Below are 26,692 nucleotides of genomic sequence, written 5' to 3' on the forward strand. Positions count from 1 at the left end.
TTCTCTAGACAGTAGAAAATGTACAGTTTCAGCTGAATAAATTAAAGGTGTCTGTTTCATGCTGGCATAGATCACATAGTTAGGAACTGCTATGCAGCATTTGTGCCTGAAGTTAACAGCATTTGTGTCTTACAAGGCTGCTGCCTTTTTTACATCAGGAAACTTTTCTTTGTGTAGCCTAGAGGAAACCAGCCTGCTAACCTGTTTTGCTAGACAGTATTGAAATGCTTTCCTCTTTCATATTACATTTACTTTGCTTTCTGTTAATTCCTGTGATGAGAGAGAAACAATATCCCATCAGAAATATTGAGGATGGGGAATGGCTGCTTTAGCTGAGGGTGGGGAGGTCATAGAAACTGGGCAAAGTATGACAGGCGTTTTGTCTTCAGCTCTGTAGCATCTTTGTGTTAAACTAAGAAATTTCCCTGCTTTCAGTCAGGGCTTTGATTTTTTTATTTTTATTTTTTTTTAAAGAGAGTTCTGCAAATAAGTGTATTGGAGTAAGTTTGGTTACACGTGCATTTGTGACATTTCACAGGGAATCCTTTGTTTAAAAAACAAGTGGAAAGAAGACATTGCTCCTGAGTGCACTACTTTATTTTAATACCGCACCTCTATTGTCACGAACTGGTTAATTATTTTGGTATTATTCTGTAATTTTGTAGTTTCTGTAGGTTGGTACTTGCATCAGCACATATACTTGTTAGCACACACCTTAATTTTAACTCAGATGTGGTTTCTTAGCCTGCGAGTTGTGGATACTGCCGTGCTGAGAACAAATAATCCAAGCACCCAAACCATGGCTTCTGCTGCTCATTTCCTGGCTGCTCCACTGCCTTTGTGTTGCCTCCACTGCTGTTATATACAGGGCTCTGTGAATGGCAGCAGCCTATGCTGAAGAATTGTTTTTGAGATCTTTCATTTTGCAAATAATTCATCAATATTCCTACCTCTGGGGAAGAGGGTATGTACAGCAGGAGTAATACTGTGCTTCTGTACTGAAAACAATAGCAAATATATACAAAACCAATAAAGCTCAGGAAAAAAACCCACCCAAACCACAGCCACATATTTACTACAAAGAACAAAGTTTCTTGTCTTTGTATAAAGTGGATTCTTAGGGCTGCATGAACATCCAGTGAAGATGAAGAAAGATCAGGCATGGGAGCATAGAATCATAGAATAGTTTGGGTTGGAAGGGACCTTTAAAGGTCCAACCCCCCTGCAGTGAACAGGGACATCTTCAGCCAGATCAGGTTCCTGTCCAACCTGACCTTGAATGTTTCCAGGGATGGGGCTTCTACCCACCTCGCTGAGCAACCTGTGCCAGCGATTCACCATCCTCAGTATAAAAAATTTCTTCCTTGCATCTAATCTAAATCTCCCCTCTTTTAGTTTGAAACCATTTCCGCTTGTCCTGTCACTACAGGCCTTGCTTAAAAGCCTGTCCCCATCCTTCTTACAGGCCCCCTTCAAGTATTGAAAGGCTGCAATAAGGTCTCCTCAAAACATTCTCTTCTCCAACAGCCCCAACTCTCTCAGCCTGTCCTCAAAGGAGAGGTGCTCCAGCCCTCAGATCAGTTTTGTGGCCTTCTCTGGACCCACTTCAACAGGTCCATCTCTTTCCTGTGTTGATGACGCCAGAGCTGGACAGAGTACTGTAGTAGGAGCAATGAAAGTGAATTTTTAATTCTTTATGGCATTATTTTTCTCCTTTCACTTAGTAGGGACAATTGGTTTACATGTATGACATAAGGTTTTGGGGAGTTCGGGAGCGTTGGAGATGAAGGTGATGGCAGTTCTTTAAAGGCTGTGATGTATTAAAGGTAAAAGCCATTGATTTAGACTGTTGTGAATTACTCACCTGCACAGTTCTTGGGGAGCATCCTGGGCATGGGAAGCAAATTGCTTTGTGAAGTTTGAAATAATTCCAGGCACTGAGCCCCCCCGGCAGCTGCAGCTAGGCAGGGTGCGTATCCCTCTCCTAGGCCAGGGGCTGGGGCTCCTCAGGTCTCGCTCCCCAACCTGCTGCCTTTGCTGAACACATTTTATCGTTTTCTGTCTTGCAACAAGAAAGCAACATGAAGTTTGGTCTTTCAAAAAATCCCTACTAGAAACAAGAAGTTCATCATCTTAAGTAGTGAGAAAACTGGGTTAATAACAGGTAAAAAAAAAACCCAACAAACTTCAGCAGTTCTTGGGGGCAGAAGATGCTATAAAAAAAAAAGTTGTGTAAGATTGTGTAAGACCAGTTTTCTGAAGGCAGTTTTCTCTGCCATCAAATGCTGTGCTTTGACAAATACATTACAGTTATTTTGAAATAATTTAGTGGATCGAGAATGTTTTGCAACATGGCTGCACCTCTAAAACCAAGCAGCTGTTTTGTTTGCAAAGGTGATGGGTGTGGGATGATCTCAGTGCTCTCTAGGCATTGCAAGAGCATCAATTCAGAAGCTTTACTAAATTAAAAACGTCATAGCCTTTTCCTAGTGTTACTTAAGAACTATTCTCATATGCATGTATTTGCACATACATGCAACTGCATAAGTAACTAGATAGTTTCCATACACTTTTAATTGATTCTTGAGCTTAAGATAACCATTAAGTCTGGCTTCACTCATTTAAAAATATGAATATTCTTTCTGGTTTTAAAATCAAGTCATATCTTTGTTCTGGGTTACTTTTATGAATAAAGTTTGGGTGAAAATGGTCATTAACTGGAATACCAGATTTTTTATTTCTATTATTTGGAGGCCTTATCTTTTAATTTATTTTTTTTTTTCTTTTAGTATTCTGGAGATAATCTATTTTAAACTTGTCCTTTTTGCAACTACAAAGGAAAGAGCTTTTAGCACTTTCGAGATCAGGTAGCTTTGCCTGAATTAACGCAGATGTGCCAAAATATTCTCTTGTGGAAATAAAAGCTATATAATGTTATGTCACAAATGCATTTAGAATCTCAGAAGAGTTTCTCCAAGTAATTTTTTTGATAGTAAAGTTTTTGATCTCTCTGAAAACACTTTTTTTCTTTGTAGATTTGCAGCATTGAATGTGTACCTTGGGACATTATTTTGCATGGAAAGTGCCCTTTTCTTTCCTTGTAGGCAATAAAATTAAGCTCTGTAGCCTTTTATCAGTAGATAGAGCAACCTACCTCACATATACTAATTAACTTGTCTCTTGCTTAAGGGTTTGAGTGTTAAACATGTATTTAAAAAACAAAAAAAAAGGTTTTGGTGTCATGTATATTGATGATTTAACTACATTGCAACAAAAAGTCACTGAAGTTTTGCTGCTGTTTTTGTATTGCAGTATGCCAGGGTTTGGATCCCTGATCCAGAGGAGGTCTGGAAGTCCGCAGAGCTTCTCAAAGATTATAAACCTGGAGATAAAGTCCTCCAACTTCGACTTGAAGAGGGCAAGGTAGGTCTACGTATTGTTCATAAGCTGATTGTTCTTATTCTTCACCAGAAACTGATTTATCTAACATAGGAAGCTGTATTGTCAAAATATATCTGTATTTATGCACATGCAATTATTCTTGTCCGTTGGCTTAAGGTAGTATCTTTTGTGCGACAAATTCTACTGTTTATTTACAAAAATCCATTTTGCTTGAATTTTAAAAATAAAACATATGTAGCTTTTATCTAACTGCCTGTAACGTTCAGTTGCATCATCTTTTCCTACTTAGGCTGTATTCCAGTGAGAACAGTGTTGCTAGGAGAACAGTGTTGCAGAGAAAGAATTGTGACTTTTAAGTTGAGCTTAACTATCAGAAGATTACTGAAGATAAAAAGGGGCAAGGATTAAGAGCATTACAAGAATTATGCTGTATACAGTGTAGAGAAATGATTACACGTTTACAAAAAGCTCATATCCTTCTAATGAAGGCCTGTTCATTTATTTCATGCCATTTACATGGTTATTTAATTTTTATTATATAATGATGGTGATCCCTCAGATCTTCTCATGGAAAATAAAGATCTACTGCAGTTGGTCAAATATTTGTTTTTAATTTATTTTCTTCCTACTAGCTACCAGCTTAGATCCTACTTTCATGTAGACACCTACATAGCTATGAAGTAAAAAGAACAGATTATATATATAGAATAGCTTCTAAGTAAAATATTCTCCTTGAATGCATTTCAGTCTTTCACTCACATTTCTTATATGGCAAGCTGAGTGCAACCTTTCTAATGTGACAAGATTAATCCCACCCCCACCTTATTCCAGGCTGTGTGGTGATGCGGCACGCTTGAGTATTGCATGTACCAGAATGGGGGTGTTTGCCAATTAAGTCACATTGTGTGGGGACAAGAAAATAGCAGGTAAATAAAGTGATTTTAGATCTAGAGAGAAATGCAATTAGAACATCTACATTAAAGATTAATTTATATTTGCAAAAATTGTAAGTAGCACTTTTTTCAGTGTGTGTATTCTTGGTGGCATTCTGCCAACATTCTTGTGTAATATTACTGTGTATGAAGTTGGCTACAGACTGATGGGAATCTGCTTCCTCTGTCTGTTCCACTCAAGAGGAAAATAATACAAAAAACTAGTTAGGTTTATAGTATAGCATGTTTTGTTTTATTTAATTAAAATATTTGTCAGCAAAAGAAAGGGGTTTGCTTAAGTATTAGTTTAAAACGATGATGTCTCTTTATGGTTGCCTGTTGCATATAGAAAACCCGTTTGGGAAATTTTAAATGATGTTTTTGGAGAAAGAAGTGCTCTCGCAAATCACCCAGTAATTTCAGTCTTGCATTATGTTTTGTAACTTGGGCATGTTTTGCTGGGAAGAATGGTTGGAGGGACTGAATGAGGAAACCTAAGTATCAGCTCTTTTCCCTTTGATTTTCAGGACCTAGAATATTGCCTAGATCCGAAGACCAAGGAACTCCCACCCTTGCGAAACCCTGACATACTTGTTGGTGAAAATGACCTCACAGCGCTCAGTTATCTCCATGAACCTGCTGTTTTACACAACCTCAAAGTTCGATTTATAGACTCGAAACTAATCTATACCTATTGTGGCAAGTACTGTCTTTTCATACCATAATCCTTATAGAGAGCACTGTAGATAGGAAAAGGAAAGTTGATTATTGATATGCGTGCTTTTAAATTAAAAACATTTAATGATAGGACATGTTGGGCTGTTCTTATGAAAGTCACTGTGTTTGTGGTCATTAAGTGCATCAAATAGACTTAAAAGTATTAAAGTTCAGAGAAAATTGACTTTGTTTTGTATCCCTCTAGCTTCTCAGTAGACTCTGTTTACAAAATGTGTATTCAGCAATATTAGTTTGACAGTGGGATTCCTGACTGGTTCGTGTTCCTCTTAGGCTTGCTTGAATAGGCATGGACTGGAGGAGAGCTTCACAGGGTGCAGGTGCAGGAGGCTACCCCTGCTGTTTGGTAGATTTATTACCTACCTCTGCGTTGAGCTCCTCTATCTCTGTATGGAAGATACCAGTTTATTTTCTTTGTCACGTTTTCCCATCAGTGGCACCACAGGAGTGAATTTGTAACAGTGCTTGAGCCAATGCTTGTCCGTTGACAATTATGAACAATCTTTGGTTTAAAAATAACCATTAAACTCACTGTACAGTTTACCCAAAGTTGTAATTGTCTGTGATATTTTCAGATGGCAGACTGCAGGCATTAATGTTCTGCCACATTTTAATCATTTTGGCTATTCCGAATCTGCGGTTCCTCAGCAGAGTGCATCTGCTCACTGTCCTGCTCTCCGCAGTGTCCCAACCATGAGGGGCTGAATCAGACTTTGCCTCCCTCTGCTTGTAGCCAGCTTTCATTCCTGTAGGAGTGGGAGATGATTCATACCCACTTCTCATCCCATCATGGAGTCAGAGTGTGACTAGAGGCACAGAATAATTTAGATTGGAAGGGACCTCTGGAAGTCTTAAGTGGAGCTCTCTACTTAAAACAGGTCTGACTAGATCAGGTTGCTCAGGGCTTGGGTTAGTCAAAGTATCTGAGTATATGAGTATCTCCAGTGATGGAGATACCCCAGGTTCTCTGGGCAACCCCCGCTGAGGGTGCATCTCCTGGTCCCGGCACTGGGAAACCACTAGACATTGTGTTTGTGCCCCAGTGGCAAAGGTCTTGCTAGGGGAATGTTTTGTGAAAGGGCTTTTGTGCAACTGGAGTCTCATGGCCTGAGCTTGTAAGGGGTTTTCAGTCCGAGTTTCATGGTCCCATGCTTACTGCTACCACCATACCCCTCCCATAGGACAGCCTGCCCAGTTTGTGTTTCGGCTGCTTGCAAACATGCTCTGTGTTTAGGATCATTTAAGAGGCTTTCAAAAGGAATGTGCTGTATGCTAGTTTTGTTTTGCTGTGCAAAACAGTGCAGCTTTAGTTGTGGGTTTGTCTGGTTGTGTAGTTTCTCATAGGGCTGGAAGACCTTTAGCTCTTCATGGAATGGGTCTGCCAAAGGGCCTGGGATGGCGGAGCCTGGTCGGCTGCTTTGCTACCAAACAAGTCTCAAGTGATGATTCTGGGAGCTGCGTGTGGGTGTATTAGAAACATGGATCCAGTAGTGTGAGGGTTCCTGGTAGTCAAAGTGCAGGTGAAGGAGGTTTAACACCAAGTGGTGACCTGAGGAATGCAGGAGTTCTCAGCTTGACCTGAGGAGTGCAGGGTGCTATGGATTTATTAGCTTGGGATGCAGGCATATGTACATTACATTATAAGCTAAGGAAAATAAATTTGGCATGTTGGGCTTTAAAAACCTGATCCTTTTGCTACAGATGTTCACCATTCAAAGCACTCTATCAGTTCCTATCCTGAGTACAAGTTACTTCTCCTCTGCAAAGATTATTGCCTTAGAGCTCTGCCTGCGGAAGGAGTTGTATTTGCCTCCTTAATCTGGTTCACACATAAGCGAGGTTAGTTTAAATACCCTGTGAAGGTGGTTTTAGCTAATCCAGTTGATTTAGCCTGAAGGAGATTAAAACCACTTTAATCCACCAAGAGAATTATGGTAATATTATTCTCAACTAGCAGAACTAGAACTGGGACGGATGGCTGTCCACGACACTAGAAATCAATTCAGCCATGTTGTCCTTAGTGTCATATGTCAAATGGATATTAAATTCTTTAAATTTTCACTTTGAAGTAATCCAAACTTTTAAACAGAAAATCTCCTGATTTCTTAGTTTCAAGTCAGCCTTTCATCAGAAGTTCAGAGGTGATTTATAACTTTGCTTTACTGTTGGGAATATGAAATGAAGAATTAATGAAGGAAGTTGAAAAGTTACAAAGGGAAATTTGAGTGCTTACATGGAAAAACGGCTATGCCTGTGATGAAAACTCAGTGAATGCTGCTGGTTAGTTTAGGTGTATAAAGTACTGCCTGCTATGCAGGAGAGCAAACTTTAATTTAAATTACTAAATTATTCATATTAGTATCCAGTTTGTCCACAGGTGGGTGAATACATTCCAGATAAAAGAATTAGATAAGAAGAATGGCAAAAAGAGCAGTCACACTTCAGTTCAGTGTAACTGTAGGAATGAAAACACATGTCAATCTGATTTGGGAAGGCCCATGATATTTCTTATAACAGCAATATAATTTAGTGGAGATAAAGAGAAGTTATTTATAAATGAATCTGGATTATAGTCCCGTGAGACAGGCTGACTTAAAAGTTCCATAGAAAGCATATAATTCCTAACTCACTTGTTTTGGATATTTCCAGATGGTAGTTGCTTGTTGATTTTACAAATTGCTACTGAAGTTAAGTGATTCAATATGCTGGAGGCTTGTCATGGGGCTGCCTGTTTTGAACTGAAGGGTTTATTTTTGCCAACGTAGCCAAAAGCAAGACAGAATTGTCTGAAGCCTTGCACAGCTCTTTTTTAATGTCTCTTTAATTAGACTTGCAAGCCTGGGAGGCTTGGCTTGGCAGCATGGCCTTACTTAACTTTTTCTTACTTTTTGCAGTTACAAAGGGCAGATGTTAAAAACTGACACTGAAAATATTCTTTGAGTCTGCTAGTATTGAGGTCCCTTCCCCTCCCTAACCCTACTCTTTGGCATAACTACAGTATTAGAACTTGGCATAAATTTTTATAGAGGCTTTTCACTTGAGCTCCTGAGTCATTTCAGTGAAGTAATGACTGATGGAAAAACACTGACTCTACTGACATGGGTGTGTCTAGCCATAAAACTTGCCATATATTTGAGGAAATAGATTGAGGCCCCTTGGATCTCTTTGTGAAGTATATTCTATTGTTTATTGGTTTTGCTATAGTTTGTGCTTCATCTATAAATGCATTACAGGATTTAAAAATGGGATGGTGCTCCCTGCAGCAGTGCCAGCTGCCTATAGATGCTTTCACTTCTCTCCTCCCAGCTTTTCCATGGAAAATTTCTTAGATAGACATCACAACGCTGTAATCTGCGCAGAGCAGAGGACTAGGATCTGCAGTGAGGAAACGTGTGTACACACGTGAGAATTTCTGAGTAAATTTAGAAGTGAGTTGAGTGCTATGGAAATGCTTCTGGTGCAGGTTCGTCAGGGATGGTTTGTCCAAGGAGAGTGCGTAGCATGCTTGCAGTAGTCACTATGCAACCATCTGCACCTGCATTGTCCATTTTAGGCACCAAAATAGATATGTAAGAAGAAATTGTATTTTTGAAATGGCCACAGTTAAAATTAAGAGTTTCTTCCCTGCCCTCCCCCCGCCCTCTCTTACCATGTAATCAAGGTGAGGAGGAATTGCCATGTCAAGAGAGCACAGTTTGCCCAGCTTGGCTGGGTCTGGTGGCAGTGAACAGTGTTTTCACCCCTGCACAGAGCAAATAAGTGTTCCCTCCCCACTGTAAATGCTGCAGGAATAAGTAATCTTTGTCAGATCATCCCTGTGGGCAGAACAATCCTCATTTCTCATGAAAAAGAAAATCATACCAGAAGCATTTGAGATCTCACTTTGTGGCGAGGAAGGATGTATGGAATAAGACTAAGCTTTCCTTTGCAGGGAGAGTAAAAGGATGGCATGAGTTTGGAAATGTAGGAATGAGTGGTATTAAAAAAGGCAGATACATGTTTCATTGGGGTGGAAAAACTAGAAAACGGAAAGTGTAAGTAGTTATACACACAGATCTATCAGATGAGTGTTTTATGGTGCCTTCTAGAGTTCTAATTACTTAATTTCCTGATATGAAATCAGCCCTTTGAAATATGTCTACGTGTTTTGGGTTTTTTTGATCCCTTTGAGCAGGAGGTTATCCTGCCTGACTGGTAGAGGTGCCCTGGCATCCATATTGCACCATGACTCTACTTTTGTTGCTTGTTACAAAAACTGAAGTTGTTATTCCTGGGCACAGGATAAAGGCTGAAGGGTTAACACACTTCACATATCCAAACTGACAGTCAGTGAGGCCACGTAGTAGTTGTAAGTCACAACTCATATTATCATTTGTAATTCACAGTAAAACACAGGGAAGTACAATGCACATTCATTGGTTTACTGCACTGAGCAGGCTTTATTTCAAGTTGACACACTCTGAATCTCATTGTTTTATGCATGTAAAACATGCATAAAAAGTAAAAGTAAAGGAGGAAAAGTAAAAAGTTGTCCCTGATGTGTTTCCTAAAACAGAGTAGAACTAACTCTTCTGATACTTTTTGCACACAAAACTGGTCAGAATAAATATCTCTTGAAGTCAGTATATCAGATCTTTATTCTTCTCTGGTTAATATTTTTAGAAAGGTCAGAACAATGTTTGGTGTTAAAGCCATTTTTTGTTTTGTTTTCTTTTGAAACAACTATTAATAATTTCTTTTGTTTCTTTTCCTTTGTAGGTATTGTCTTAGTGGCCATAAATCCTTATGAACAACTGCCCATCTATGGCGAAGATATCATCAATGCGTACAGTGGCCAAAATATGGGGGATATGGATCCGCATATCTTTGCGGTGGCTGAAGAAGCATATAAGCAGATGGCCAGGTTTGTAGACCACGAGTCTTAAATTAGTTGTTTTTCTAAAAGGAATAAGACTTAAAATTTCTTGCCAATCTGGCCTACTCTTTAATTTTTAGCTCATTAAATATTTTGCAAGATCTGTCTTTTATCCAGTGTTTTAGTACATTTCACAAGAGGGTAAGTTGCCTATGTTAGCAAACAGTAAAACATTATGAATGCCATGGAGATCATGGCCACTGACAGGTGACAGGAATAACTACAGATCTCGTCAGTATTTGGGTCTAAAGTTAGCCCAGTGGTTCATAAGATTATGTTGTTTTAATTTGATTAGCAAAATGTGGAGATACTTTTTAATCATCAGTGGATTTTTAAAGGGAAAAGTGCCAGATACTTAACCGTTTTGTATTTATACATGATACTGACAACAGAGGAAAAAATGTCTTGGCTTATGAGTGCTATTATAGACTCCTAGTCGTGTTGGTAAAGTTCCAGCTACTTAATCTGCCTGTGGCTGTTGCTGACTAGAATTAAGAGGGAGCAGAGGAACGATTGCGCAGAGTGCCTGAAAACTGTGTTTCTAAGGACAGTGTAACAGCTGCACAGGAAATCCTCATTTCTTTAGATATTGCATGAAAATGAACTTGTCACCCAAGGAGAGTGGTTGTTAGAAACTTCTTCCCCTTCACCCCAGGAACCTGCCAATTTGAGGAGCTTTTGAAATACTTCGTTTCTAGGATAAAGATCTTTTGCGCTACTCTGTGGTCTTTGGTTAACAAGATAGTCCCTGGTATCCTCACTAGTTAGCTGCAAACTGTTTGATAGAGTTTTACTTGTTGACAATACAGACCATGATCAAATTAATCAAGTAGAACAGTGGCAGATCTCTGGATTAATTGTGATGGCCCTCAAGCCATACTGCAGGAGGTGGAGACAAGGGGAGAATGGGTTGAAAATGATAAAATGTTCATCTTTGAAATTAGTTATCTGTTCATTTAAGAATCCATATGAGAGCTAGAATAGATAAAATCCTTCCTATGCTGTGAAGTTAGTCAGCTGTGTACATGAATATGGTGATTCATGATACCCATGTAATAGATAATTTCAAAATAAGAGGCTTACCCCTTACCTGTGTGGAAATTTCAAATTGCCAGGTTGCCTGTATTCTGTGTGCTTGTTAGCTGAAGCCTGTGCAGGGGGGATTTCTATCTGCCACCATCTGCATTCTCCACCATCAGAGGAAGACTCAGAGGCCTCAGATTTTTGCTAGAGGTTCTGCTGTGGTTTTTCCTTTTTGTGTTAATTGCCTGCTCTGCAGCTCTCGCTGCACCCTCCAGCAATTCTGCTGTCCTGAGTAACAACGAATAAGATGAAGTGGAAGTTCCTTTTTGAAACAAATTATGAGAAATTATATAAGCATGGAAATGATCTTAAATAATTCTTTTGCATTAATGAATTAATTCCTTTGCATGTCTACAACATATTATAAACAATTTGTTATTCTTTTATGAAAAACTGACAGTACTTTCACAGGTGCAAAATGAAATCTGAGCACACAATGAAAAAAATTCCTCTATAGGGAAGTAACAATTTCATTGTTTATTTAGTTTCCCAAGTTTATTTCCTTTTCTTTCTATTTATTTTTAGTGGCTTGTTTGTTTTTAAGAACTCTTTCTGTCATTTGAACATACTGGGTTTGCTAATTGAATTTCATTTTCTAGTGCAGTTTCCAATTCCTTTGCCACTTGTCCTGCCCTTTAACTTCAGTGATACTTTCTACACTCTGAACAAATTACCTTCTACTCCTGAATTATGAAGTTAAAAAAAAAAAATAAGTGCAGATTTACATTTCTGCAGCTGGTTATTTAAAATTAAAATCAGATTGTCTGTGACTTTATTAACACTTTAATAATTGCATTGAATATTCATATTGTAGCTACTCATATAGCATTAATCTGCATTTATGCATGTAGTTGTTGAGATTTATTTTTCTGTTGTTTCTAATCTTTTGTAACTCCATTTTAAATGATCGTTGGAATAATTAGTCATGATGCTCCTATCCATAAGGCTTCTAAATATTTACTCCTATCATCTTCTTGTTAATATATAATTTAATGATTTAGAATTTGTTCTTGCCAGCTTCATCTGCTGTGGCTGAGAAACTCTTTCCTGGTGCATAGTTGTAACAAAATGATCTCTGTGGTCTTCTTCAGCCGTAGAAAATGCTCCATGACAGCAATCAGGAAAGCTAGTGATTGTACGCTAAATATTTACATTATGTCTTCAGGAAAAAATACAGTGCAAGAATGCTGACTCCTGGGATGACAGAGATGGAGCTCACATCTGGCTTGTGCTGGAAAAGTGATATTCAGCAACTGCTTCGGGTTAAGTGCAGTATAAAGCAGCGTATAAAGATACCTTTGCGCGTGACATTTTCTGCGTAGAGAGCCAAATGGGTGTGGTGTGCGTGGGCTGTGTAGTGGTGTGGCCGTTGGGGCATTCATTGTTCCCTCTTTCAAGAGCAGTTCTGTCACCAGTTTCCAGTGGAGGTTTAGTGAAAAGGAATATGGCTCATCTTTACCCATAGCTGGCAGTGAAATGAGAGATTACTCTTTGCTCAGCAGCTTCTTGTCTTTTTCAGGACAGGGAAATGTGCACATCTCTTTTAAGACTAATCTCGTTTTGGATTATTATTTATTTTGATTTTTTGTTCTCCCCCTCCCTGCCTCATGCTTTCCCCTTCTGTTCCCCCCTTCTCATCTGTATCTTTGTGCCTCTTTACATTTCTCTCTCCATCTCCTACAGCTCCTCTGCACAGACTGACAGCTTCACTTCCAACACCTTTCCTCTGCTGTGCCCAAAATAAGCAGTGAACTAGTTTTACAACTGCATTTAAATAGTGTTAGACATAGGCTTATGTACACCTCATACACACCAATAACCTTATAGGTTTGGGTTGTATGATCCTCCAGATCTCAGGTGTAAGGGTTCCAGCGCAGATCTCTTCCTCTGTCTGAGCAGGTGGAGATCCACCTGCAAGTGTGTCCCAGCAGGATGGAGCAGGATCGGTGGGATGGGGTCTGTCCAAGGGGCTCCCCTCTGCCTCAGGGCTTCCCTGCAGAGCAGTTTGGGGGCAGTGGTTCTGTGGGAAGAGCTGTAAGGAGTTGTGCTTTTGGAAGGAGCTGAGGCCTGCACTCAGAGGTGTCTCTCTCCTCATGGATAGGGAATGTATTGTTCACGGATAGCTTGCTTCATTTGAGCAAACGTATATAGGTCCGGGACAATGTTTAAGGCAGATGAGCGATTTAAAAGGAAGGAAATTACTAATGAAGAACTTATTTTTGTCTCAGAAATATAAACCACAATGTCAGCATGTAGGTGTTTGCATGCGTTGAACCCTTTGAACTACAATTCATGCCACTTTTGTAAGTCAGCAATTGCAAATTATTAACAAAAAAGTTCAGACTTACCCTCTGTGGTAACTATGAAAATTGAGGCAAAGCATCAGTTGGCAAGTATTTGATTTTTTTTTATTTTTTTTTTTAAGAATTACAACTTCAGTTGGAATCATAACTATCAGCAGGTGCAGCTCATTTTTTTGGTAGTATTCAGTAGAGGCCTCCATTTTTAACTGTATGGTTTGCAATACGAGGAAGTGGTGATGATTGTTCTCTTGAAACTGTTAAGAATTGCATTAATGTATGAGACTTATGATCATCAGTTTCCTAACACTATTAGGAAAAGAAGTTCTAAATGACTCTTACAAAGAATCTGATCCTTTCACCTGCCTAGTAAGAGTATATTGCATTCATTAGATAATGTTGGGGTTTTTTTATTAGCACTTTGTTGAACTGGTTTGTTCCATTCTACTTGTGGTTGATGACAGATACAGCAGAGTTCAGTGCTTTTCAATTTAATAAATGAGCTTGGAGATTTCCTTTTGATTAATTAGTAAAGTTGTCTAGAAAGTGAAAGTTGAAAGTAACATTTGCAAACAGAATTTACATACTGATGAGACCCCTATAAAACTCAGCCACTACCAGGACAGAAAGCAACAGTGTTTAAAGTGTCAGTCTACAAAGTTTTGCTTTTTCTGTTTGGACAAAGTATAATGCTTTATTCATTCAATGTTAGTGTGTCTCTCTTTCATTAAATTACCTGTAATAAGCAGGCTGCCTCTCTATTTTGTCAGATTTGCAGCACATGTCTAATGGCTCTCAGCTACAGGAAGATTCTTTTTTTCTATCATTTTTTGTTCAAAAGGAGCTTGGTGAGCTGTTGAGTAGGTGTTTTGTCTCCAGTTATCCCAGGCATCCCAAGATGATGTCCTCTTATAAAAATGCACGTTTGATCAGTTGCTGCTTTGCTTCCAAGTGTCTGATAAATGGATACTCTGTCCTTCCCTGGCAGAAGTTGGGAGGGAGATGATTAACAACTCATCATGGATCTGCATCCAGTTGTGAAATGAGAGCCTGCTGTGGTATGTGCAAACATACAAGGGCCTTCTTTGACTTACAGCTTTGACATATGAGTGTTTAAATTAAATACCTTGGAAAGAGATGGTACTTTGGCGCTCCGTTGTTAAAATTAGAATGAAAAGGGCAATTCTGCCTTGGTGAGAATAGATAATTTTTGAAGTCTCTTATACTTTGGGTCTGACATTTTATGATGTTATGGGTACAAGACAGCAGATGGACTGATCAACTTGACAGAACATCAGGGACCTACCTACTTGTCTGAGCAGTGATTAATTTTAGGCAACAAAAGGGTTAAACATGGTCATAGCTAGAAACTAGAGTTCATGTAAGGTGTCCTGCTGGTAGCTAAGCAATGAGCTTTCCTCAACTCTTGCAGGAGTGACCTCTGACTAATCCCTAGATAAATCAGTTGCATAGTGCTGGTTCATCTTCGTGCTCCTCTGGGGTGCAATCTGTCATGATTTTGCAGCATGTGCTGACCTCAGTTTTCTTCATTTGTACGTGTCGAGAGGTGTTACCATCAATTCATTGTATTTTCACCTTTTGCCATTTGTACAGTCAAGAGCTGTGTTTCCTGGATATAATTAAAATGGCAAGTGGTGCAATTTGTTAATTAAAAAAAAAAACAACAAACATCTGCTGGTTTTGAGAGTCTTGCAGAACATTTTTACCAAGCTGTTGTTGAAGAGGACCGAAAGATGCTTAAGAACTTGAGGTGTTTCGGAGTAGCTGAGTTTGCAGCTGGAACAGACACAAGAGAATTTCACCTTTGTTTGGCACTTTTCATGAGCAGATCTCAAAGTCCTCTACAGAAGAGATCAGTATCGTTATTTCCATTTTATAAGTTGAAACAGACATGGGCAGTGGTGGAGGAACTTTGGCAAGTTCACCATGGTGGCAAAAGCAGGGCATAGAGCCCCTGAATAGGAAATCCTGATCCAGTGTCTGATGACTTGATCACACCAGCTTGACAACAAAATAGGTGAGAATAGAGTAGGTAGATGATAGTGCAGCAGGTAAATGGGTTTTTTGATAACATTCTCCCAAAGGTAATTTGTTTTCAGTTTACAAAAATTAACGTGCTATATTTTGCATCCCTCCATTTCCTGCAGCATTAAGGGGTCTCAGTGCCAGGTAACACATAATAACGTTTGCTTTCATGGAGGGCTTCATGTTTTCCAACCACTTTACAGGCATTCACTGTCTGTCTCCTCTTATACTGGTATATCAATTTCTGTTTGTGTAGAAGACAAGGAAGACAGAGATGGTGTGCTGTGGCCATGCCTGGATCAGCCCAGAGTTAGTCCCAGGCACTGAGCTTCTGGCACCTGGTCCTGTGCTCAGAATGTCTCTTTTCTCCAGCAGCTAAAGAAGGTGTCAGTGAGAAATGCTGTTAGGCTTAAAAAAACAGTTAAACGGGAAATAAATTTAGAAATGTGGTTAAAAAACATGGTTGTTTGGACTAATGTTTCATGCCTATTAAAAATAAATGACTTTACAAAGAATTAATTTACTGCTTAGTCGGGAGCAGTTGTTGTGACTCGAGGTGCAGCTGAACGTGTCTCTGAATTGTTAATGCACGACATCTGTGTCAGGTCAGAGCATGTTAGATCCAGATAGTCAGATTAAACCGATGGGTACAGGGCGTGCAGGTGGAACAGACGGAGAAACGTGGCTGCTGTTCTGCACGAAGTGTCGCTTGCTTCTGGACCACAGCACTAGGAACGCACTTTTCTTTTTTTCCCCTGCCCATCACATCACCACATAATGATTCAGAGCACTTTGGTCTCTAATAATAATAATCCTTAGTGCTTACATAGCATTTTGCACATTCTGGGCGTTTTGCAAAAGTTATCTTGTTAATCCACACAACAGCCCTTTGAGGGTGGAAAAAACAATTATCTGTGTCAGGCCGCACCTTTTGGGATGTGTCAATACAAGTGAATTTGGAGGCTTTGTCACTGGGAATGCCAGGATGGTGTGGGGGCAGGGCATCTGTGCCCGCTGTGCAAAGGGGCACTGCAAAGAGGAAGCTTTAAAAATGAGGGAAAAGGGTTTCCTGGAGTAGAGGGGAAGGCAGAGCAGTGGGGTGGCATTTATCAGGGCTGCCTGGTTGCAGGGGAGGCAATGATACCTTCCAGAGGAAGGTGACCTGCCAAGGGAGAGGGGCTCAGCAGCTACCTAAAGAGAATGGAGAGATGTGGTTGTGTTATGTGGGCTATAGGAAGCAGTTGGAACGTAAGAGGACAAAACGTGGGTGCTTTCCTGTATTAAGGAGGCCAAGAGCCAAATCCAGAAACAGAGGATCATGGAAGTTATTTAGAGCTGCAGAGAACTTTGTTATTAAAATAGTTTGTTCAGAAGGTTGACAGAGGGCAAGATGCTGCCTTCTGCCCTCAGTGAGAGAGGTCACGGGACGAGTGGCTGGACCTGGCTGCTGCTGTTCTCGATCTATCTGAGAGCATTAGAAAACTGATGAATGAATTCTTATTTATTTATTTATCGAGCAGTTAAATTACTTTTACTTGAAAAGCAAATCCTGGGTTTGTATAGTTCCTAGTAGCTCCTAACGGATGCTGCCCACTGCTACTGCTGAATTTAAAAGGCCTTTGCACTGAAAAAAGAGCTGCTAAAGATGTACACCACACAACATCATGCCTAGGCAAAGGTGAAGCTAAATATAGTGCACTGACTTGTGTTAAACCTTCTGAGGCTTGTGGGTTTTACAGACGCCTTCATTTTAGGGTAAGTGTAAAAAGCATTTTTGGTCTTTTGGAAAATCAAATAACTGTAACTATGGAAGCATCACACAAAAGTGGAGCATGATTCCCCATATAGTGAACCTGGGACTTAGAGAGCAGGTAATGGGGAGAGCACAGTCTGGTGAGCTCTTCAAAAAAATAAACCCTTGTATCTCTCCCAAACCACATTTTGTGCTGAAAAAAGAAGAGTGTTCTAAGAAAAAAAAACAGGGACATATTTTGGTTTCAAGTTTACAGTCACTGGTATTTTTAGGAAACGCTGTTTGTTTCAACATTTGTTGAAATCAGACCTATTTAGTGAGCCTTCAGATGAGGTGTGCAAAGTCTTATAATTTCATCTTATACCACGCATTTCTCCTTCTGTTGCTTTATCCTTTTCCCTGCCTTCGTCTGCTGTGCATCCTCTTTCCTACATGGGAAGATGCCCAGTCCCTTGAAGACAGTGCTCCCTTTAGCCTGATGGGTCTGACCTTCTGCAGCTATGAAGTTCCTTCCTAAGTTTCTTAATAAGTTAATCAAGCTGTTTTCTGTAAAGCTCACAAAACAGAGCTTTGATACTACAGAGAACTCTTAACTTCATATTGATACCTGATGAAAGCCAATTAATTTCACAAGAAGGGGTTTAAAGTCTTTTCTGTGGGTAATTATTTCAGGACTGAATAAGCTGTTTGGAACAGGTGAAGTACTAGGTGTATTTCTCTATTCCTATAACATCAGTACTTCTAAGGTATTTGGGAACATAGATAAAGCAGTTACATGGATATTTAGCACTTCCACACTGCTTTTATTTTCAGTGCATTGTGTAAACTTTTATTTCATCTTATCAATGAGGAAGTTATCTGGTAAAATTTTCTGTGCTCTTGCTTTTGTTATAGCTGCCTCATGGGGGGAAACTGATCTTTATTAAACAGATTTATTTAATCATGCTCTCGGATAAAAAGATGTGTGAATGTTCTGACTGTAGATACTGTTTTATTTTGTTTTTATTGGTTTTATTTTGGTTTTATCATTGCTTTATTATTCTGCACTGCGCAGAAGTGGCAAAAGTTTTGGTCATATGCTGTCACAAATATGCAGCTGGGATGCTGAGAGATTGATTGCAAAAAAATAGGATCCTTACTTAGGTCATGGTTATGTTTGCATTGCTGGAGACACTTAAATCACGGCAGCTGCATGTATGTACATGTGTCCTTGCACAATTTGCAAATCTGCTTGATGGTGTAGGGTGTCAAACATTTAAATTAGCATAAACTAAATTGTTTGTATTGGTCCCTTGTTAGTCTCATGGCTCTCAGAGTAGCTGCAGTTAATGGAAGTATAGCAAGATTTCAAACATGCCAGCCTTTCAGAATGAATCCTGTCTGACCTTTCAGCAATGTCATTAGTTTTTTAAGTTCTTTTCTTGAGTTGGTTTTCCTGCTGCCATAATTCACTTGTAGGATGGCATATCACTAAGTTCCTTTTCTGTCTTTGATGAGCACGGTGCGTATTGATGTTAGTGGTAATTACGTGTGTATGCTGAGAACAGGATCTATCCCAAATGTTCCCTGAGTCACAGGTTCCTTCCCTGGGAGTTTGTGTCAGGTTCTTTGATCGCTCAAAATTCACGGTTTTGAAAATGTAAAGCAATTTCAGGCTTACAAGTTTACCTTATTACCACAGAAATGCAGCAGTGAGATAAAGCAGACCAGGCTATCTCTGCTAGATTAAAAAAAAAAGCTATTTATTTTGTTCTTGTTCTTGCATTGAAACAGAAGGAGATCTCGGTGTTTGAAGATTGCAGATCAGGCCTTTAGCAGCAGCTTGTGCTGCTTTGATTTAAATAAAAGATGAAACTGTCATATGCTATCAGGCTGGTGCCCTTAGCCATAACCTAAGCTTGTTATTCCAAAAGTAAAGAAGAAACCAATAGCAACTCCACCAAAAAAAAAAAAAAAAAAAAAAGGCAGTGTATTTAATTAAAACTCTTAGATCTGGAGCAGTGAGGGGAGAAGATGTCCTGAAGGTGGTGGCCTTCAAAACGCCCTGACAAGAAGCTACCTTAAAATCATCAGCACCGTGGCAGTGTTCTTAAGGTTAACAAACATAGATGATTTAGAATCAAAGGTAGGGTAAGTACTAATGTTCTTCTCATCAGATTGCCCTGTTACTTGGTCTCTTCATTTTATATTAAGGATATCTCACTCTGATCTTTTCTGACAATCTCATCTATGTTATATGGCATTGAGACAACTCAACTTTGAAGTAGTTCATCACAGGCAAGCATTTCAAAGTCTGTATCAGAATCTTTTAAAATAAGCTGTTAATGATACACTTTTGCCAGGTAGAAATGCTGGTGGTTTGGGGATGGATGGATTGGTACGAATATTGAAGTTGATGTCAGTAATTCTGTATGCCTTTTTTTTGTTTTCCCATGCTAATGTTTTTGTGGTGTGCTTATATACATCTGTTTGACATTATTTACTGTGGAGTCATGAGTCTGAAAGACAAGATCAAGTGATGCATCTGATGCATCAGTCAGAGGAAGCAAAAACACACAAAAACAATGTTGTGCTTTGATGATTAAATTGAATAGCTCTGGGCTTCTTTAATCCCCTCTGAAATGCTTATTGATGAGTAGGTTTTTAACTGGTTTAGTGTTCCTACTTCAGAGAGAGATTTTCTATTGGTATAGAGGAAGAAGTTAAACAAAGATATCTGTAGGGGTTTTTCAGTCTATATGCCTTGATTATCCTGATCTGTTTGGACAGCTTGCTATGGAAATAACGACTGTGATGTGGTAAGCTGTTTTGGTTTTAGAGGGAACCAGATTCAGTGGGTATAGTGATCTTAAGGAATAAAAATTGTTTGAAAATTAACAGCTCTGCCTTTAATGTTAGTGACTTTAATGTTTCATTTCTTGCACTGTCTTTTCTTTTTTGCCTCAATTTTTCCCTTGGTCAACTGAAATAATTAAAAACTGTCTCAGGTAATAACAGCTATCAATGATTAGTTGCTATTGTTGCAGCACACTCTACATTGAAGGTGCCAAGTGACAGTCTTGTTCCTGCTCCCACTGAAGCTGACAGCTGTGACCTCATGGGAGTAGCATTTCCTCCATTCTGAGCCCTTCTGAAAGCATCTCCCTTAGATTTCTATAAAATACAGAATTTAAAGTTAGTAGTAGTCAATGCTATTAGAAGTATTGCGTTAAGGTATATGCATATCCTCAGCAAAGGGTTTTTTCACATCTTGAAAACAAATTTTTTTTTTAAAAACCACTTTCTGGTTCCTTGTGCTTTGTCATTTCATTCGTATTATGCAAAACCTTTTTCTGCATGTAAGGTATCTCAAGTCAGTTTGTAGCACTCTTTTTTCCTCAGTGCTGAACCTCCTTTGAGCAGAAGCTATATTCAGTGTTGAATTTTGCAATGGTTTTTCAAAGCATAAAAAAACCCCCCTGCTGGAATTGTAGGTTGTAATCTGTAGCTTCCAGGAGTTAGGTAAGTCTACATCTATTCTGTTTTGACACTCCTGACAGTGAATTTCCTCATAAACATATTGCCTGGTGACAGAATTGTGTAGGTAAAGCGAAAGTGCCTTTAAAATTTACCAGCCTATGCAAAAATCGGTTTATGTCCTTTACTGGAATTATGGTATGAAAAATTAGTGACATTTATTGCTCATTCTATGGCCATTACTTGACATAAGGAGTGTAGTTGTGTGTGGCTTGGATACAGCATCTGAATATTACCTTTCAAAATTAGACATCAGCATTATTTTTATGATACATAACACTATTTTAAATTATCCATTATTTATTACATAGTTTGTTACTGTTCTTTTATTTGACAAGAAATAGCTGTTACCCTCACATGACTCTTAAAGTACAGGACTGAGAGAATGGATATGGAAGATTTCTGAATCAAGTCCCCTGCTACTGCCAGCAATCTCAGGCTATCGTTTCACATTTCAGCTTGTGAAACGTTTGGGTCTGTCATCTTAAAACTGAAGTTTTATTTTGGTTTTGTCATTGCTTTATTATTCTGCACTGTGCAGAAATGGCAAAAGCTGAGTGTGATCCTGACCGATGCCTGAACGCAGTACTTTATGTTTCCATTAATGGTGAACTGCTCCCAGTCAAGCTGTTTTGTTCTGCTGGGGTTAAACACCTCTTTTTGAGATAATTTGATTTAGTATGGTATCACTATGATGCAGTTCTGTATCCTAGGATGGGATCATTATTGGCCTTTGGGTGAAAGAGGACTCCTCCACCTTCTTGTCTCCCAGCTTGCTTTCGCTCATTTCTCTTTGTAAAAGCATAATTCAAATGTTCCCTCCATTCAGAAGTAATCTTAATTTTAAAATAATCTAATTATGTACTTTATGCAGAGAAAAAGCTCCAAGAAGATGAAGAAATATTGCATGGATAAAGGATTGTGGCACCAGGCTGCAAAGTGGTGTCACACATAACACTGTTGCCCTACTTACTTGGTTCATTGGCTGAAAGTTTTAATTATAGCTTTTTTTTCTGACTGGTGGCATGTTAAGTGCTCAAAATGTCAGGTCAAAGGTCAGGGGCTGATGATTTAGCTAAAAATAAGTACAAAAGTGTTATTTATACCCAAGAAAGAACTCAGGGTGTTGTTACTTGTGTTTTCTGGTGATTTTTTTTCCTTGTTTTGTCTTGGGTTTTTTTGTTGTTTTGTTTTGTTGTGTTTTTAATGCAGCCTGATTATGAAAATTTCATTTGGCGTAAACAGAGGTTATATTTTAGACTGACCGTTGCTATAACCAAGCCATTAAAAATAATTCTCACCACATTTCATGCACTATCCAAAGTATTTTGATTCTATTTTACTTGTTATTTTCTTTTCAATGTGGCATTTTGTTTCCTTAAAGTTTAATGACATATAAGAGCCCTCTGCTGAGCTGTCACAGCTGCCTGTCAGGATTCCCTTACCCTCCTTCTTGAAAGACTAAGTATCCTACCTCTGGTAGGATCTCCATATGCCAAGTCTTCCCTGGGACTGTGGCAGTAACAGCTCATCCTCGTCTCCTGCTGCTGTTGCGTTTGGGGTGTTGTGTTATGCTGTCCTTGCTCCTTCTTCAAATGCCGAGTGTGATCTTGGCCGTTTTGTTGTGTTTTCCTTTCTCTCTGCCAAAAAGCAGAAAGAATAATATGCTGGAGGATGGTCACTCCAGTGTGTTAAAGCAAAACAATGGACTAATGTGCTTCTGAAGACAAGAGTGGCTCTGAGTGTGGATGGAGCTCTGACAGGGGGATGCGAGAGGACTCTACTGCAGACAATCAGCGAGCCCTTTGTTTCTCCTGATTGTTGTAGTAGCTGCAAACACAAATATTCATTGCAGAAGAGATTGCAGCAGCGTTTCCAGCTTGCACAGCGACAGCCATATCTCCTCTAGGTCACTTTATGAAAAGTGTATGTGTATATGTACTTATACAGTAATATAATAACGGATCTCTTATTCCTGAGCACATGAATGAGTGCTAAGGAGAAGAGTATGTCTTTGTATCTTATGACGTGGGAGAAAGAAATTCTAGGCTAATTAGCAACAGTATTCTTAAGGAGAAGTTATTTCAACTTCATTTTTTCACTACTGTCTTTGAAACCATGGAGCTTCCTTCCCTGCAGTGCTCTGAAGAGATGAGTGTTTCTAACCACTCCTGAGCTCCTGAGGAGGGACCAGGGACTGCAAAACCAACGTGCGATTTCCACACTCACACACCTGTCCTTCAGGGATGTGACAATTACAATGAGACACTTTTAATTTTATGTTCCTGTCTTGGCAACAGAGTTAATTTTTTGTTGACAGTTTTGTCAGAAGGCTGCAGTACTGAGGCTGCATTACTTTGTTTTCTGAAAGCTTTCTGTACTTTGAAACTAAGCTAAAAGTAATGTTAATCATCAGAGGACACATTTCATCGGACTTGAGCTTCATGAGTCTTCATATATTTGATGGTATTTACTACATGAAACAGAGCTGATGATCTACAAATGAGAAGCTTTTTATGTCATTTCCTATCTTGTTATGTTAGACAGCTCCTGAAATCAGACCAGAAGTTTCATATTTTATAATGATATGGTTTGGTTTTTTCTATGTGAAAGCACACGGGAGGAATAAAAGAGAGCACACTGTCAGTCCTATGGAGAAATTATTTTCTGTTTTTGACTCGCTGCAGGAACTGTCTGTGTGAGAGGCAAATTGCTTGTTCTTGGCTGTCCCATTTAAGCCATTTAAGCCTGTTTTGCCCTTGATTGGACTTGTCCTATGTCCTTCTGCTGCTCTTTTTGAATGTGAGCATCCATGTAATTTACGCCACCTCTTGAGGTGCAGAGCTACAGGCTGTTCCTCATGCATGTCTAGCGCTGGTGGACTCTGGGAGGGGGAATGGGGAAGAAGCAAGAGTGTTTCTTCCTTTCCCAGCTGGAAATCTTCATCGCTACCATGAGCCATCCCAGGCACCACAGGCCTCACTCAGGAGTGCGCGCAGCAGGCTTGGTGGCTGCTGTAGCAAGAGGTCTCATCGGTGAGTGTTTTCGTTTTCCTGTGACCACAGCTGGTGTCTCTGCAGTCTATGTAACATGGACTACACACAACCTGGAATCAAACTGAATAGTTATAATTTCCCACAACTTTCCCACTGAGACTGACAGCTTGGTGTATGTGAATGTGTGAACTATGCTGCAGTCATTCGCACCTACCGCATGTGTTAAATGGAAGTTGAGAACACAAAATTAGGTTGCTTTAATCTTCTTAACACTTTCCTATTAAATTTAAATCAGCACCCAGCCATTTCAAGTAATTTCTTTTTACCAAAATGTGGAAAATCTGCTTCAGCCAATGTTTCCTTTCAGTGAAATGAATGCCACCTTGGTTCTCCCGGAGGTGCATGTTGTAACCAGTGGCTCCTGTAGACCACATCTTTGTGCAACATGAAATAGATGCTGGAGTTGTGCTCTTATCTGGGGGCTTGGCAATGTTTTTGAAGATAGGTAACAGCTTGAGAGTAACATGTGATCTGTTATTTAGGTTCATAATTGTCCTGGTTTTTAGCTGAAACAGAGTTGGGTTTCTTTTTCAGTAGTTAAATAGCGCTGCATTTTGCTTTTCAGCCTGGACTTGTTATGAGAGAGACACTGGTAACACACCAATGTTTACATTTTTGTCACTGGAAGGGAAGGACTTTGTGTTCTGTTAGTTTACAAGCTCAAGACCTAAAGGTGTGAGGAATATTTAAATTAATAAGCTAAATTAGCATTTGGATATGCCAATGGGATATTCCATATCATAGCACGTCATGTCCAGTATGTTAGTGAGGGTCTCTTCCTCTCTTGGCTCTCTCTGGCTTTCGCTTGGGCTCTCGTTCTTCCGGGATTGTGGTTTCGGTTCGGGATTGTCGCTCCTCTGGGATCGTTATCTGGGAACAGGCCGGGCTCGGTCAGCGGGGGGGTGAGCAATAGCATTGGGTGTCTCTCATTTGCATATTCTGTTACTGTTATCATTGTCACTACTATTTTAATATTAGTATTATTTTAAGTTTTCTTTTGTTTCTATTATTAAACTGTTCTTATCTCAACCTACAAGTCTCCTTTTCCTTGTCCCCCCAATCCTCTCCCCTATCCTCTGGGGGTGGGGGGGAAGTGGGTGAATGGCTGCTAGCTGAGGGCTAACCCCGTGAAACTATCACAATAATATCATCAGCAGCTTCTTTTTGACAATCTCAGACATGGAACCCCAGATCTCCTGGAGGATCTTTAGGTACAGAAACCACAAGTAGTTCTTCCCATGCATATTTCTTCACTCCCCCTGCATAGCATTTACCGGTGGCCTCAGCAGGCGTTCGGAGGCTGTGCAGATTCGGTATGTGCTGCCTGAACGTGTGCGTGCCTGAAATTTCATTCACGGTCTCTGTGCTGTAAGTGCCGCCTGCTCGGGGCCTTGGCCGTGCTTTCTGTGTTCCAGCCCCAGCTCTGAAATTCTTTGGGGTAAAATTTTATTCCTTCTTACTCCACTTTACAGTATGTAAGTTAGAGTTAAGCTCACCCAACTCATAGGATTATTTTGAAATATCATTCATTTTAACTTATTTTGCTTTGGAAATGTAAAATACTCTATAAAACATATATGGCCTTTGTTTTAAAGGATACAGGCTATATAATTGCTATTTTCTAGCCTTGTTATTTTGTATTGTGTTTATTAGTCATACAGTTGGGGTTTATGGATAGAGCCCTCTTTGAGGTTTTTTTTTGGAGACTTTTTTTTAAAAAATGAGAATAAATTACTTCACAACAAAGGGATCATCTTTGCTCCAGAGCTGCTATTTGTGTTCTGAACAGCCCTGCTTGAATTTTTCAGATTCAGAGCAATTCCGGGAAAAGCTGGTGATTATTAGTTCAGAAGGACAAAAGGTTTCCATTGGTGACCGCTGTTGATTTCTCTATCTGTTAGATGGCATTAATGATGGTTACTAATGAGCACTGATAATTTAGTGGAGTACTTTACCCAAGACTCTGGTTAGAAGTAGCTGCAGAAGCACGTAGCGAATAGTAGTAACAGGTGCTTTAGTGTAGCCAGGTTCTGTGGAGCAGCTCTGCTGGCTGGCTGGGCTGTGGCAGCAGCATCAGCCCTGACTGAGCATCCCGATCCCAGACAGTCATCAGCCGTTCAGGCAGCTTGGTCACTGACAGCCTTGTTTCTGCCACTTGCATTTACATTATTGCTGTGTTGATAACATCTATGGTGGAAGGGCTGTTTCCAAGTTGAGGACACAAAAAATAAGTGTCCTTGAGAGAACAGCTGGTAATTAACATGTCCTTGTGTTTCAGAGATGAGCGAAATCAGTCAATCATTGTCAGTGGAGAATCTGGAGCTGGAAAGACCGTCTCTGCTAAATATGCCATGAGGTACTTTGCCACGGTCAGTGGATCTGCCAGTGAAGCCAATGTTGAGGAGAAAGTCTTGGCCTCCAACCCTATCATGGAGGTAAGAGAGTTACTGCACTAACCTCCACCCTCCAGCTGCAGTTATTATTCTGGGGCTAACATAAGCATTCAGTAGAGAAAGCAATCCATACCTTTTTTAAGGATCAAAGAACATAGAATGAAGATATTTTAAAGTTTTGTGTTTAATCCATTTACCAGGAGGTGTTTTAGGCATCATTTTTTGTAGTACTTATGAAATATCCAGAGAAGACAGGAGGTAATGTTTCAGTATTGTTAATGTATTTCACATAACAAAGTAATTTTTATATGAATACTGTTTTAAATCTATTAAGCTTTGTGGCACTGGTAGTTCCCAGACTGCTGGCCAAATGGAAGTGCAGAAGGCTGTTTTTGTGTGTAAAATTCCAAAGAGGATTAAAACTTCTGGTCTTACCCACTGAATTTGTACATCACACAGTGGGGGAAGGTGGCTTATACTTTCAAGTGAAGAGAGTTGTTGAGTAAAGCAAATGTTCACTCTTAGGAAGTGTGATTAGGGAAGGTAGACGGAGAAAGCAAT

General features: G+C 39.6%; 1 protein-coding gene across 1 annotated transcript in view; it reads left to right on the plus strand.

Moving 5' to 3' along the window:
• MYO5A (myosin VA) overlaps nt 1-26,692 on the plus strand; it is a 91,477-nt gene that overhangs the window by 7,641 nt on the left and 57,144 nt on the right. The window contains exons 2-5 of the mRNA XM_010176738.1: nt 3,313-3,423; nt 4,862-5,033; nt 9,828-9,972; nt 26,017-26,173. Of these exons, the coding sequence (XP_010175040.1) occupies nt 3,313-3,423; nt 4,862-5,033; nt 9,828-9,972; nt 26,017-26,173 (585 nt within the window). The remainder of the gene's footprint in view (nt 1-3,312; nt 3,424-4,861; nt 5,034-9,827; nt 9,973-26,016; nt 26,174-26,692) is intronic.

Source organism: Antrostomus carolinensis, unplaced genomic scaffold (genome assembly GCF_000700745.2).
Source record: "Antrostomus carolinensis isolate BGI_N321 unplaced genomic scaffold, ASM70074v2 scaffold14830, whole genome shotgun sequence".
NCBI classification, from domain to species: Eukaryota; Metazoa; Chordata; class Aves; order Caprimulgiformes; family Caprimulgidae; genus Antrostomus; species Antrostomus carolinensis.